The sequence below is a fragment of the Abramis brama genome (assembly GCF_963993115.1).
Source record: "Abramis brama genome assembly, chromosome: 17".
Classification (NCBI taxonomy): Eukaryota; Metazoa; Chordata; class Actinopteri; order Cypriniformes; family Leuciscidae; genus Abramis; species Abramis brama.
Genome location: NC_139979.1, coordinates 1,559,847 through 1,575,963, shown reverse-complemented (window position 1 = coordinate 1,575,963; position 16,117 = coordinate 1,559,847). Strand labels below are relative to the sequence as shown.

Below are 16,117 nucleotides of genomic sequence, written 5' to 3'. Positions count from 1 at the left end.
ATACAAATAAAACATTATATTAATATATAAATCATTTTAAGGCTTTATTTTCTCCAATAAAACAATAAAATAACAATATTTAAAAACACTAAAATGAAAAAATAATAAAAATAACATCTAATAATAATAAAAAAAATAATAAATAACTACAAAATTATTTTACTTAAAAATTATAAAATGACAAATACTAAAATGTATACTAAAAATAATAATAAAAACAGCATCTAATAAAATAATAAAATATTAAAACAACACATTACAAAATAATTATTTTATTTAAATTATAAAGTTCTTTTAAATTGCCGTTTAACTAGACTGAATTAAAGGCTTTATTTCCTCCAAATAAATAAATAATATTTAAAATACTAAATGAGTAATAATAACACATTTAAAACATCTAATAATAATAATAAACAAATAATAATAAACAAATAATAAAAAAATACATATAAATAATTTTAGTTATCAGCAAAAACAAACAAACCTCTCTCACGTCCAGCTTAAAGTCACTAAACAGCTTACACAAAACCAGCATATTTTAGGATCATTAAGATTATTTTGCATTTACGCATCCTTATATAGAGCTTCTGTAGCTCCGCCCCTTTTCAGCGCTGCGCTCGTTGTCTTTCGTCTCCCGGTCTGTATTTTCACTGCAATCTTGCATATTTATGAATGAACGGCTCGTTTTAAAATCTTCCCGGTCGACTGACATTTGTTAAGACATCTGCTTTAAACATTACAATCCTCATGATAACTTTGGTTAACTTTACAATAAGTAAATCCACTTATCAGCCAGCTAATCACTCCTCGACAGCGATGCCATAGAGATATACAGAGCGACCGCAAAAACGTAAGTTCAAAGACAATATTCTATAAGGTCTATAACCGAACAGAAGAGACGGGTGAGTTAACGAACCTGCAGTTTCCGTGCCATGCTGACCACGTCATGATCTGGAGGGTTGTACTTGTAGCAGTTGGAGAACATGAGTCTGACGTCAGCGCTGAACTGCTGGGCGTCTCTGTACTCGCGCTCGTCCATCTTCCTCTGAGAACACACAACACAGGAGGAGTGTTAGCTACATGTAACGACTGAGACATTCAGACACACAACTATGTGTTACAGTTAACAAATAAGCTTTAAAGCCCACTCTTAGGAATGAAACGGGAAGATCTGATAAGAGGCTTTATTGCTGTGAGAAAAGTGGTCATGTGGTCAAGACCTAGGCCATAGGAAGGACAGAAACAGACCTTAAACTTAGACTTCCCTGCATTCATTTATAGACGAACTGATCTATACATGAACATGCATCCCAGGACACTGTGTGAATGATTTACTGTGCATGTATGTGTATGTGTATGTGTATGTTAGAGTAGTTTAAGTGTTTAGTCTAGTTAATAAAGTCTTGTTCATGTCACATGGAAAGTTGTCCACGTTATTTCTAATGCCCCGGAAATGCACATTTCTTAGAATTAATAAACAATTAACACTGAGTGTTCACGGCACAAACATATGGATGCTTGTTTCCGCCACTGAATAATAAATAAATAATAATAATTGCAACTTTTTATCTCACAATTGCGATATATCAAGTCAGAATTCTGAGAAATAAAGTCGCAATTCTGAGAAATAAAGTCGCAATTGGGAGATATAAAGTCAGAATTGTGAGATATAAACTATTCTGAGAAAAAAAAGGTCCGTCTTTTTTTTCCCTTAGAATTGGACTTTGTATCTCACAATTCTGAGAAAAGATGTCAGAATCGCGAGATATAAACTCGCAATTACAGTATGTGTTATAAAATCAGAATTGCGTGAAATAAAGACAGAATTGTCAGATGTAAACTCGCAATTGTGAGATAAAAAGTCACAATTATCTTTTAAAATGTTTTATTTTTGTGGCGGAAACAAGCTTCCATACAAACAGGTTAACTGATTGTAATATTAATTTTACTACATTAAGTTAATTCTATTAACTGATGCAAATATTCATAAAAACAAGTTATGATTGATTATTAATATTTCTTTAGAGCTAATTTGCTACATACATCACCTCAGTGTGTTTTACACCAGGACTTGCATACATGGCAAGGGTGTCAATAATCGGGTGCAGAACATGAATCGATTCAATTCACAATTCATTGGCTTCTGATTCAATTCAGAAATTATATTTGCAAATTCAAAATGATGGCTGATATTATTTGATAAAAACAAACAAACAGTATAAACAGTAATATTTTGAAATATTACCATTTAAAATGACTGAATATACAGTAAAGTGTAATATATTCCTGTGATCAAAGCTGAATTTTCAGCATCATTACTCCAGTCTTCAGTGTCACATGATCCTTCAGAAATCACTCTAATATGATGATTTGATGCTCAAGAAACATTTCTGATTATCAATGTTGAAAACAGTTGTGCTGCTGTTTAAAATTTCTGTGTAAACCGAGTCGTTTTATCATTGATGAATTGAAAGTTCAAAAGACCAGAAAATATTTTGTTACAATATATATTTCTGTCACTTTTGATCAATTTAATGTGTCCTTGCTGAATAAAAGTCTTTATGGTCACCTTTCATTAATTTAGTATTGATTAATACTAATCTACTAACTATAAATATTGATAAATACTAACTAGTATTGATAAATTCAAATCGATTCAATTCACAATTAATAGGTTCTCGATTCAGTTGACAATTTTTGCAAATTCAAAACGATTCAATCCACAACAATTAAATTTGACTAGATTCAAATTCAATTAAATCAGTTTTTTTAAGTGCATTCAAAGCATGGCTGGACTATATGAGCAAAATCTTATTTCACGATAATGATTATTACAATAGTTATTTTTGCTGGAAATAAGTAATAACTTTAGATGCCAATGAAATTTCACAATTCTTGAAACCAATTTTGGTCACACTTTAGATTAGAGTCCAATTCTCAACTTTAACTTTTGCCTCAAACTTCTAATTACTGCTTATTAACAGTTAGTAAAGGACGTTGTTACGTTTATGTATTGGTTAGGATTAAGGGATGTAGAATATGGTCATAAGGCATTAATATGTGTTTTATAAGTCCTAATAAACAGCCAATATCCTAGTAATATGCATGATAATAAGCAACTAGTTAATAGTGAGAATTGAACCCTAAACTAAAGTATTACCACAATTTTGCATCAAGAATACAAGCCTAATGTAAGTAAAAACAAAAGCTCTCAAATGATTATTAAAACAAATAAGAAAAGTCAAAATAAGGTGGTTCATGCATGTCACCTTGATGGTGCTGAGGTCCATGGGGTGTTTGATGATGTCGTTGTAGTCGTGCAGGCCCAGTGTTGACGTGTCCACGGGTTTGTAGAAGGGCCAGGCGTACGCCGCGTGTTTCTTGGACAGCAGTTCTTTAAGGACGCCGCTACAGTAGCGAAGCTGCTTGCTAAGTTTCCCGCGCCGCGAGGGCTGATGGGGTCGCACGGACTCGGGGAGGTCTTTACGGGGAGGTTTGATTGGCCGACGGGACAGGGGTCGACCCAAGGCGGGCTGGAGGTGCGTGGGCTCGCTCACTCCTGTACTGGGAGAACAGTTTACAGGCGTGGAGGACAGAGAGTGAGGAATCTCTCCGGCCGATCCGTGACCTTTGCCCATTCCTCCCATCCGAGCTGTCGAGGTCACGGGGAAGCCGAGAGTCGTGGGAGTGGTGGTGTCGGCTTTACGCTTCACGCCCTTCTTCTGCAGAGACAACAGACATAAGCATCGCTTTTAGTGGCCGGAATAACTACATACTTCAAATGAGCCAATCAGAAGCTGAGAATGAGAGCAATGGCAGAAGACAACCGAATCATCAGACCAATGGCTTGTGAAGACTCGGAATATAGAGCACAAGTAGCATGAACTACATCTACAAGGTATTTAGTCTTTCAATTTTTTGAGGATTAACTGCAAAATTAAAAAAAAAAAACAGTATCATGCACAAAAAAAAATTACAAAATTTTTTTTTAAATATTGAACTCGCATTAAATTGTTTCTCTATAGCATCGAGCTGAACTGACTGACAGCTTCAGTGATTATAAAAAGAAGCAATCTTTTCTTGCTCTGTGTGAAATTCAGTCACAATTTGAAAAGTTTGTTTTTCACATGAGTTTTCCTACTTCACACTTCAGTATAATAATGTGCAAACTGACCAAAAAAAAATTTATTGATGATTTTAGATTTTATAATAGTGATTTCATAATGTCTAAATGTATATCCAAAAGTAAAACATGTGAAAAAATATATTAAGGAGTGGAAATGGCTAACCAGCCAATAATTGCTCCTCTGCCGCCACCTACTGGCTAAAGCGAAATTTATGGTGGACGTTATCGAGTGCATTCTTTAATCCCATAATGCACCGCAATAACAAGTGTACAACTGATGAACGCTCAACGGCTAGAGAATACCCATAATGCACAGTGAGGGTCGCCGAATGAATTCCCGCGCCTGACCAAAACATGGTCATTATCCATTTTCCAAACCACTGGTCCAATGTGGGTACAGCGTAATATCATACAGGTATAATTAGGGCTGGGTATCGAGTTCAATACTTTATAGGCACCGAGCGAACATGCAATACACATGAAAATACACAACACAGAATAAAAAAATAAAAAAACATCTCATGGGGCCCTATTATTGTATACAAATTAATAAATTAAGTTGTTTTTATGAATTCCATTTGTTTTCGATCAAACCATTAAAAAGGAATATAGACTAAATAAATTGGAAAGAGCAGAACTGGGTTAAAATATAAAGGAATTTTTAAAAAAAACTATTAAGAATGTAAATTTTAATAAAACTGTTAAAGGGGTGATGAACTGAGAACTCAAATTTTCCTTGAGCTTTTGACATATAAGAGTGTCATCATTCTATAAGAATATCCTGTAAGTTTCAGAACTGAAAACTTCCTTGTTAGTCCAATAAAAAGCTTTTATTGACACCAGGCTCAGCGAATGACACGTTTTTGTGTCAAATGGGTTTTTTATTCAAACAACAAATAGCCTTAAAATAATTACAGGTTCCAGGATTAATTTTCTTATATGCAAAAAAAAACAAAAACAACCAACACCCCATCCCCCGCCTGTTAATATATAATCCAGTGACATTAATACACAGCACTCAAGTCAGTCTACAATACATTGCATTAAGGAGTAACATTCCTATTGAGGTAGCAGATGAAAGGGTCCCAAATCTTGTGGAATTGACCAATGTTGCCTTTCCAAAGGTATCTAGTTCGTTCCAGGTGTAGAGTAGACGTCAGTTCCTCAAGCCATAATTTAGCATCAGGAGGGTAAACCTTTTTCCAAAACAGTAGTAACTGTTTCTTGGCTGTTATCAGACAATATGTGAGAAATTTCTGTTGAGCACTGGTCAACGAATATATATGGTTAGAATGTCCTAATATAATGAGCACTGGGTCTGGTTCCAAGTTTACATTAAGTACATCTGAAAGCAATTTAAAAACCTCACACCAGAATCCTTGTATTTTATGGCAGAAAATAAAACTATGGGCTAAATTAGCATCTTCTGATTTGCACTTATCACAAAGAGGTGAGACATTGGGGAAAATCCTATGTAATTTCTTTTTTGAGAAATGTAATCTATGTAAGACCTTAAATTGAATGAGGCATAATCTTGTATTGACCGATTGTTTATCAATATCCTCTAAACCAGCCAGATCTCTTCAGAGATTCCAATCCCCATCTCTCGCTCCCATTCCTCTCTAATCAAGCTTGTAGAGGGAGAAGTAGCTGCTTGTAACTTTCCATAAATTAAAGATAACTGATTTTTGTTTCCTCTAAACTGAGTGAGACAATCATCACTGATTGAGGGCGGGACCTCATCCAGGGCGACATTATGTGTACGCAAGTAATTCCTTATCTGTAAAAATCGGAAAAAAATATTTTTTGGAAGGTTGTATTTCTGTTGTAGTTGCGTAAAGGAAGCTAACGCCCCATCCAAATAAAGGTCCTTGACTGTGCATATACCCAATTCCTTCCATTGATTAAAGGTTGAATCCAACCTCGAAGGGGGAAATGATGGGTTATTTGCGATCGGTATTAAGAGGGAGAGTGATTTTATATTAAGGTAATCTCTTATCTGTCTCCAAATACGCAGCTGACTTATGACAAAACCATTAACTACAGTTTGATCTAATATCACTGGGGAAAGCAGCACTGCTCCAAGATCATAGGGATGGCAGTAATCCCGCTCCATCTGAAGCCAGTCTGGGGCATTAACAGGTGTGTTAATGCCCTGTTGTGCCCAGGTGTGTGCCCCGACTGTTCCAACCATAGTGCAAAAACTTGTAAGTGAGTGGCCCAGTAATGGATGCGAAAATCCGGAAGGGCCAACCCCCCCCCTCATGTGTTTGGGTTTACAAAGGTGTGTGTTTTTTTTATTCTGTGACCCTTATAGTTCCATAGAAAAGGAAGAACAATCGAATCAAGGTGTTTAAAGAAGGACTTTGGCAAAAGTATTGGAATATTACGAAATAAATATAATATTTGAGGTAGAAATATCATTTTTATCGCATTTATTCTGCCAATTAAGGAGATCGGGAGAGTTTTCCAATAGTGTATACAGGTTTGTAACTTGGATAGTAAGGGGTTGAAATTAGCTTTGAGGAGTAAATTATATTTAGAAGTAACCACTATTCCTAAATATGTAATTTTTTCCGTGGAAACTTTAAATGGGGAGGAGTGTATTACAGATAAATCCTTTTGTGACGTCCCTGAGTCTCCTGATCCTATTGGTCCTGGACGTGGGAGTTCCTGATTGGTTTAGTTATTTAGTTAATTAGTTATTGTGTATATAAGAGTGCTGTGACTTGTTTGGGGCAGGCACTCCATGGGGAAACTCTCCTCATGAGTGGCTCATTGTGTTTTCTTACACCTGTTGTCAAGATTTTGTTTTCACTTATCCCTAGACTTATGTTTATTATTATTGTTTGTGATATGTTTAATTCAATAAATCCTATCTTTGATTTGAACGTTTCTGTTTGATCCCTCTTTTGTGTTGCGGCTTGAGCTGGTCGTAACACCTTTAGACCAGGGTTCACCAGTCTCGGTCCTGGAGGGCCGCTGTCCTGCAGAGTTTAGCTCCAACACACCTGTTTGAAAGTTTCTAGCATAGATATCATATATAAACGCTAGATGTCTTATGGCGCATTCACTTCCGGCATCACCGTTCAGCCATCTTGTCACAGTGAAGCTGTGCATTAGGTGAGTGATCAGCACGCACACAAATCCTCTTATCTCGCTGAAATATTGACGGATTTACAAACGGTTTGGTTTCTTACAAACGTTATTAACGTGGCTATAATTCCGAATGCTTGAACATGTATGTTATAATTATTCATATGTATGCAGTGTATGTATGCAGTGTCATAACTACATCTCTGACATTTATAACAAACCAAACCGTTTGAAAATCAGTAGAAAATTGAGCAAGTTATGGTTATTTAAAAGTATATGCACCATTAAACGAGTGAGCGAGCACACTGTGGCAAGATGGCCGCCACGTGCGGACGTCGACCTCCATTGGCCAGCAGCGCGCACGAGACATCTAGCCTTTATGTATGATATCTATGGTTTCTAGTATGCCTAGTGAGACCTTAATTAGCTGGTTCAGGTGTGTTTAATTGGGGTTGGAGCTAAACTCTGCAGGACAGCGGCCCTCCAGGACCGAGATTGGTGAACCCTGCTTTAGACCAATGGGCATGAGTTCACTTTTTTCAAAATTTACTTTAAAGCCAGAAAATTTTCCAAAGTTAGTAATAGTTTCGAGTATAACAGGAAGGCTCACCTGAGGTTGGGTAGTATAAAGCAAAATATCGTCCGCGTAGAGTGATATTTTGTTAACAGTGTTTGAAGTGTTAAAGCCATGTATGCATGAGTTAGATCGAATGGTTTCTGCCAGGGGCTCTACTATTAAAGCAAGCAAAAGGGGTGAGAGGAGGCAGCCCTGTCTGGTTCCTCTTTGAAGATAGAAGGAATCCGATATTGTTTTATTTGTTAAAACCCGTGCTGATGGACTACTGTACAAAATTTTAATCCCTTTTATAAATTCATCCCCCATATTACATTTCTCAAGGATAGCAAACAAATAACGCCATTCCACTCGGTCGAATGCCTTTTCGGCATCCAATGAGATTACAACCAAATTGTCTCGGATTGCCTTGGGATGATAAATTATATTAAACAGGCGTCTAGTGTTATGTATAGTACTTCTTCCTGGAATAAATCCATTCTGATCTGTGTTAACCAGTTTGTTAATTAATTTGCCAAGTCTATTAGCAAGTGTCTTGGATAATATTTTTTGATCAACATTAATAAGGGAGATAGGTCTATATCCCTCAACTTCTTCAGGATTTTTACCTTTTTTAGGAATTACTGTGATAATGGCTTCAGAAAAGGTTGGCGGTAGTCCAGTTGTTAATGCTTGCTGATAAGTTTTAAGCAAATAAGGAGTAAGGATGTTGCTGAATTTTAACCGTATTTTAACGGTAACCCGTCTGGGCCAGGAGTTTTCATGCTTTTTAAAGAATTTATTGTGTTCTTCAATTCCTCTAAAGAGATATCTTTATTAAGAGATGCCCGATCATCTGGGTGATAGAGTGGGAAGAGTACATTTACGTAAAAATTCATCCATTGCTTGTGGGTCCAAATCAGTTTCTGAAGAGTATAACTTTGAGTAAAATTCCTTAAAACATTGGTTTATCTCTTTATTTGCGATACATAGTGTCCCACATTTTGTCTGTATTTTATGAATTGTTCTTTCACTATTTATTTTTCGCAATTGTCTGGCTAATAATTTATGGGGCTTCTCCCCAAATTCAAAGTATTTCTGTTTAACGAAATGAAACGTTTTATTTATTTTAGTAGAGACTATTTTATTGTATTCAAACCTTAACTGTAAAATTTTCTTATGAGTATCAGGTGAGGGGTTTAGTGCGTTTTCATTGTCTAACCAATGAATTTGATTCCCTAAATCAATTAGTTTCGTTTTGTAAAATTTATTTCGGGACCCCTGATATGATATAACACAGCCTCTTATATAAGCTTTTAAAGTTTCCCAGAGCAGTCCTGGTGATGTCTCTGGCTTATCGTTGCTATCGAAAAAAATTTCCAGTTGTGAACTCATGAAATCAATGAACTTAGGGTCTTCAATAAGTCTAGGGTCCATCCTCCATAGAGGGCGGATAGAAGATGTTTGATCAAGGACAACTTCAAATGAAACTGGAGCGTGGTCTGAAATCAGTATATCGTGAATTTTAGAATTTAGGATATTAGAAATAAGATTGTTGTCCACCAAGAAATAATCAATATGAGTATATACATTATGTACATGCGAATGAAATGTATAATCTCTTTCGGTTGAGTGCATAAGTCTCCATATGTCTACTAAATTAGAATTATTAATGAATGCATTCAAAAAAATTCTTGAATTAGATTGCGGGGAGATTTTAAACGATGATCTATCGAGGTGTGCGTCAAGGACACAATTAAAGTCCCCGCCTATTACAAGATTTGTTTGGGATATATTGGGGATAAGAGAAAATACCTTTCTAAAAAAGTCTGGTTCATCAGAATTTGGACCGTATACATTTATCAACGTAATCGGGAAGCCATAAACCTCACCAGATACAATAACATAACGGCCATCCCGATCGGTACGCAGGGCTTTTTGTTTAAATGGGACCCCCTTTCGTAATAAGATAGCTACACCCCTAGATTTATGTAAAAAATTAGATTGTAGATCTGTCCTATCCATCCGGATTTTAATTTGTCTTTAGAGTCCACTTTGAGATGAGTTTCCTGCAGAAAGATTGTGGGCCCTATTTTAACGATCTGAAACGCAAGTGTCAAAGCGCAAAGCGCAAGTAACTTTGTGGGCGGATCTCGGCGCTGTTGCTATTTTCCCGGCGGGATAAATGACTCTTGCACCCGACGCAAATCTAAAATGGGTTGGTCTGAAGTAGCTTCATTACTCATAGGTGTGGTTTGGGCGTAATGTGAAATAAACCAATCAGAGCGACATCTCACATTCCCTTTAAGAGCAGGCGCGCTTGTTCCATGGCGTATTGCTATTATAACGGCGGATTTGCCAGGAGCGGTTCACAGCCGAGGAGACCGACGTTCGTCAGGGCCGTAAAACACAGAGAAGTGACATTGGGGATGGAGAAACACACCCAAATTAGCTTCGGTTAAACAGGTATATAATAATGTGGGTAAATGTGTAAGCTAGATGTATGCTTTTATAATAAATTGTCTATCTATCTATCTATCGTTTGTAATAATATGATTTGCAAAAATGAAAACTGCTGCTTCTGTGTAGATTAGAGAATCAAAGTGTATGCGCGTTGTGCACGCTATACATTATGGTCAAGCATGCGCCCTTAAAATAACATAATGAACAACGCGCGACGCGCCACTGACTTTAGACTAGGTTTTTTCTGGCCAGTGGCGCAATTGTTTTATGGAACAGTAAAATAGCACCAGGGATTGTTTGCGCCGGAACACGCCTCCTTTTTTGCGCTGAACCGCCCAGGGAGCGCAAGTTCATTCCCTAGTTTAGCGACGTGCTTCTGTGGATGGAAAAGCGCGCTTTGCGCGGGTGCAAAATAGGAATGAAACATGCGTCGCTGTACAAAGTCAATTGCGCTGGGTGCAAGATAGGGCCCTATATCTGAGGAGAGAGATTTTAGATGTGATAGTATCTTGCTTCTCTTAACCGGATGGTTTAATCCTTTTACATTCCACGATATAAATTTGAGACCCCTTCTGTTACTTTGAGTTGTCATTATTCTTTACGTGACTGAAAATCAGGCTAGTCATCATCACTGCTGGTTTCGTATCTTGCACCATTTTAAACAGGCCCCACCCCCCACCCGTCCACCGTAACTTTAATCTCCGAAATCGCCGCGTTAGCCTCGTTTTTGAATGTCGATAATTCCCCTCGGATAGTGACAGCGAGCTGCTCGATTTTTGAGTCAATGATTTCCCCAATGTCAGATTTGATTGAAAGAAGTTCCACACGAAGAAAGGAGATCGCATTGAGGATAGCTGAATTATCGGACTCTGGAGTATCTTTCTCAGGCGTTTCCTCCACATTGGCGTCGGAGGATGTCAAGGCCTGGTCTGGAGCTCTTCGAGATTCGCCCGGCATGTTTAGAAAACTGAACAAACTGAATCCTAAAGTCGGCTAATAGTTTGCAGGATGCGGGATTGTAATTTTATTAGTGTTAACAATTACTAAAGAGATGTTCTGACGAAGTTGTATAAAAAAATATACGGAGTCGTCGTGAAGCGTGTACTACTCTCTCATGTCGAAACCGGAAGTCTCAATGACAGGTTTTTCAAAGTGGGGATCTATGACATCAAAGGGTATCAAGCCCCGCCTCCGCAGAAGAAGAGCAACGCCTACTTCAACACTGCCTGTTTAGCCCCGCCCACCGATTCACGCATTACATGAAACTCATTATAATATGCAAAACTGTTATCCAATCATAGCAGTGGGCGTTTACTTCCGAGTCTTCAATGCGGCACGCCCATAAAAACAGGAGCTAGGCTCAAAACCAGGGCAGAAAATAGCCTTTTACTTATTCATTTTGATGTTTTTGAATGTAAAAACCAAGCGAACGTCATAAGTTGACCTCAGACAACAATATATATATTTTTTTTAAAGCCAGTTCATGACCGCTTTAATAAATTGCTGTTAAATTGAACAAGTTTCATAATTTCAATTAATTACACATGATTTTGGATTAATAAAATTGTATTTAACCATGCAGAATAATTTAAACGGGGGGGGGGGGGGGGGGGATTAACTCACATTAAACTAGGTATCTTGTAAAGTGTGATTATCCTTAAGGTTGGCTGCATTAAGTTTAGCTTTCTTGTTTTTTCCCCTCTCTTCACATTAATGTTAAAGTCTCTGCTATAATATTATCCGTTCATAAAATTGGTATCGAAAAAAGTATCGTTCAGGAACCGGTATCGAGGTCATGGTATCGGTATGGAAATGTTCTTAATGATACCCAGGTATAATACAGGTGACTCCCAGTGTCAGTCCCGAGAAGACTTCAGATGGCGCAAACTCTGAATCAACACGCACCAATGCTGCATTCTTCTAAATATCATAATCATTCGTTAACAAACAAATAATCATTACTTCAATGAGCTCATTGTTTCTGTAATATGGACTTGTGCATTTTCTGTAAAGCTGCTTTGAAATGGTGTATTGTGAAAAGCGCCATACAAATAAATGTGAATGTGAGTGTGAGTGTGAGTGTGAGTGTGTGTGCGTGTGTGTGTGTACCTTTGCCGTGGGTTGGGTGGGTGGAGGGGTCATCAGAGGTGGAGGAGGACCGGTGTTGCTCAGCAGGGTCTGTGGAGGAGTGGAAAACCGTGAATCTGGCGTCTCGGGTGAGGAAGGAGAGTACGCCGACTGAGACACCGCTGGCACCTGGTGAGCCGTCATCACACTTCCTCCTCCTGATGGAAATAATGATCAGATTCAATTATTAAAAAGATTTGCCAAAGTGACAGAAAGACTAATCACCTGCTTAAGTCCCCCTGTAGTCAATCATTTTATTCCTTAAAACTGCCTCATTTAGTATGCACGGTTCTATGAATAAGCAAATGAGCCCCGCCTCCACTCACTCACTCAGCTCAGAGATCCACTGGTTGACGATCACACGTTGATCTGATTGGTTACAAGGTAGTTTGTGACGTCAGAAACACCAGCGATTTCAAAGCGTGTTTTTGAGACTGTCTTTGGTTCACTGCAGTTTTAAGGAGGAAATACTCAGCAATGGAGTCGACTTATGAATTTACACATGGTTTGTCTTAAAGCGTATTAAAAACACCACATAAGGCGAGTTTCCATTACAGAATTGCGCAAAACTTTCGCGATTGTTTCTAAATGTCGACAAAAAACTATTGCGAAATGACGGCGTTTCCATTAACTGATGTTATACGACTAAAACTCGCGATAAGTAAAATCACTCCAAAATGGAGGTTTATGTACTATATCCCAGCAGCCGCCGCACTAGCCATTATTATTAATCAAAGGAGATGTGTGTGTTTTCCAAGCATTAATGGTGAGGAACGACCCTTATTATACCTGTGAGCGGCTCATATGAGGAGTTTCTGGGTGTTTCTCCCTCATTTCTGCTTCGAGGTCTTGATTGTGGCATTTATTTGAGGTTTAGAATCCATTATTCCTGTAATTCTTTTGTCTTTTATCAATTTAATAAAGAGCTCTGTCTCGTATTCTGTCCAAACACACCGCGTCATCTACGTCAGGTGACCTGTAAATGTGCAAAAACTGTTTCCATTGCAGTTTTGCGAAATATTTCTTTTTCGAATTGCCTGAAAAACCTCTTCATGCGAGCGGAAAAACTCTTTTGCCATAAATGGGAGTTTTTGCAAAATTGACGTGTTTCCATTGGGCGTATTTTCAATTTGCGCAATTTGAAGGGTAATAGAAACACGGCTATAGACATATAAACTACATTAAAAGCTGGTTTTGACCACAGGGGGACTTTAACATCTAAATGGGCTGTTCTTGGCAGGAATGAGCTACAAATGTGGCACTACAGATTACATGACTGGGCAACTCACCTCTGCCTCTGCGACCTTTAATGGTTTTAGCTCCTCTACCTTTTGGAGTAGGAGGGAGAAACTCGACCTCATCCGGGGGCATTTGGGCAACCTTCTGTAAGAAGACCTTCTCCAGAGACTGTGCCATCAGCACTATGTCATCTGTGGGCTGAGAAACCATTGAGCGGCATCAGTTGCTGGACAGATGTTGATATGTACATGCATGTGGATGGCAGAACCATGCAGGTATGAATAGTACGGAGAAAAATGTGAAATTATTTGGAAATGCGTTCTATCGCAAATGTTTGCATTCCCCCGAGAAACTTTGCTCTCACTTGCAAAGAACACAAAAGTTTTGTGAACAAACGCAAAGTTTTTTCAGAGGGAATGCAAAAGCATTTCCAAATAATTTCCCTTTAGTACATCAAACCGTTCAGAAAAAACACCAAGGCTGCATTTATTTGATTAAAAATACAGTAAAAACAAAATATTATTCCAATTTAAAACAGCTGTTTTCTATGTGAATATCTAGTAAAGTGTAATTTATTCCTGTGTTCAAAGCTGTATTTTCAGCATCATTACTCCAGTCTTCAGTGTCACATGATCCTTCAGAAATCATTCTAATATGAGGATTTGATGCTCAAGAAACATTTATGATTATTATCAGTGTTGAAAACAGTTTTGCTGCTTAAGATTCTACTGGAAACAGCGATAAAAAAATAAAATCAATAGAAAGTTCAAAAGCATTAATTTAAAATAGAATCATTGGAAACATTATAAATTTGTCACTTTTGATCAATTTAACGCATCCTTGCTGAATAAAAGTATTAATTTCTTTTACTGAGCCCAAACGTTTGAACGGTAGTGTAGGTGGACGTATATTAGCACATGCAAGGTTCTGACATCATTCTAGTACATCTAGAAAGCACATCAAACTCTTATTTCAAATATGAAATGACGCACGTTTTATGTGCTTAATAATAGAGAAATTATCTGAAATGACTACGTCTATCCGCTAGCCTTTAGGTAATGCCTAACGACGAGCGTTGGGTATCGTTTGAATTTTAACTAATAATTCAATTAATCCTAATTTCAATTCCAATAAGGAAAAAAAAAACCTTTTAGATATCATTTACATTCAGTCTAATTGCAAAAAATGTAATTTGTAAAATATCATGAACAAAAATCAACAAGTTAAAGAACATTTACACAAGGAACGTTTGCCTGTGGTTTAAAAACACCATAGAAGAACAACTTGCTGAAATAAAGTGTTTTAAGATTTTCAGGTAATCAAGTACAAAAACTGTAATCAAATACCGGACTTTATAAATAAAATATAGTTACAGGAGAGTTATTCAGTCAAGAGCGAGTGAATTTTCTCTTAGTCTTTTGTTGTTTGATGAGTGTTATTATAGAGACGGCAGGAATATTAGTGCTGTCCCTTTAAGAGCTGCCCGGATCTAATACACTGATACACGTCTAGCACAGACAACAGTTTTCTGAATGGTTTAAAGTCATATTGAAATGCTCACAAAGGAATCGATAAGAGGAATCGAAATTTCAATCTTATAACAAGTACTCGATTCCAGAATTGATTTTCGATTCCCAACCCTAATAATGTGTCCGTTGCAACACACACACACACACCTTATTGTAAATGTAGCAGTTGGTGAACATGGTATTGAAGTCCTGCAGACATTCGCCGGCGCTGCGATAGTAGTTGTTCTCCAGCCGTTTCTTGATTGAGCCCATGTCCATCGGCTGTTTAATGATCTTATGGTAGTCCTGAAAGCAGAACAAGCATCACTGGAGATCATATCATCTGTGCATATGAATAGGGGGAAGATCAACGCTTGTAGACATGCTGTCAGACTATTGGTAATATGAGCTGCCACAACAGTCAAAGTGATCGAATACAACTTATACAACAACATACAGTCAAACCAAAAATTATTCTGACACCAGATATCATTTTTTTTACTAGTGTGTGCAGGACACTATAGATCATTTATGCAAGTGAGGAGAGCAAAATAAAGTAAACTGTGACATATTATACCCAAACATTATTCATACAGTGACTATCAGTAAAATTTATAAAAATTTGGGACCAAAAATTATTCAGACCATGTTTTGCTGAAGTGTGTTTTCTTTAATTGCTAATGCTCTTTTTACACACAGACTGAACACAATGAAGCATTGCTTGGTGATTGGTTGAGCTAAACTGGTATTATCTAATTGTGTAGTTAAATTTAACAGCTGACAGATATTCAACATAATTCATGTGTGAGACAGTCTAACAGAAGGACGGACAAAACCAGTCAAATATCCTCTGAGTTCTGCTCATATTTCATTACCTTTTTCTAAACTATAGTGAATAAACTGTGATAATGTGAGAAATGTTGAAGGCGTCTGAATAAAGTTTTAGTTTGACTGTATATATAAAGTCTCTTATGCTCACCCAGGCGGCATTTATTATCTAATCAA

The 16,117-nt window shown here is 37.3% G+C and overlaps 1 protein-coding gene across 11 annotated transcripts in view; it reads right to left on the bottom strand.

The window, feature by feature from the left end:
• Window positions 1–16,117, bottom strand: part of brd2b (bromodomain containing 2b) — a 30,183-nt gene that overhangs the window by 7,565 nt on the left and 6,501 nt on the right. For 9 of the 11 annotated variants that reach the window (XM_084089106.1, XM_084089102.1, XM_084089100.1 and 6 more), the window contains 5 exons: window positions 15,281–15,418; window positions 13,655–13,802; window positions 12,348–12,523; window positions 3,270–3,722; window positions 917–1,045 (listed from right to left, as the gene is read on the bottom strand). In XM_084089106.1, coding sequence (XP_083945232.1) covers window positions 917–1,045; window positions 3,270–3,722; window positions 12,348–12,523; window positions 13,655–13,802; window positions 15,281–15,418 — 1,044 coding nt within the window. The remainder of the gene's footprint in view (window positions 1–916; window positions 1,046–3,269; window positions 3,723–12,347; window positions 12,524–13,654; window positions 13,803–15,280; window positions 15,419–16,117) is intronic. The other 2 variants (XM_084089099.1, XM_084089103.1) reach the window with 1 other exon arrangement.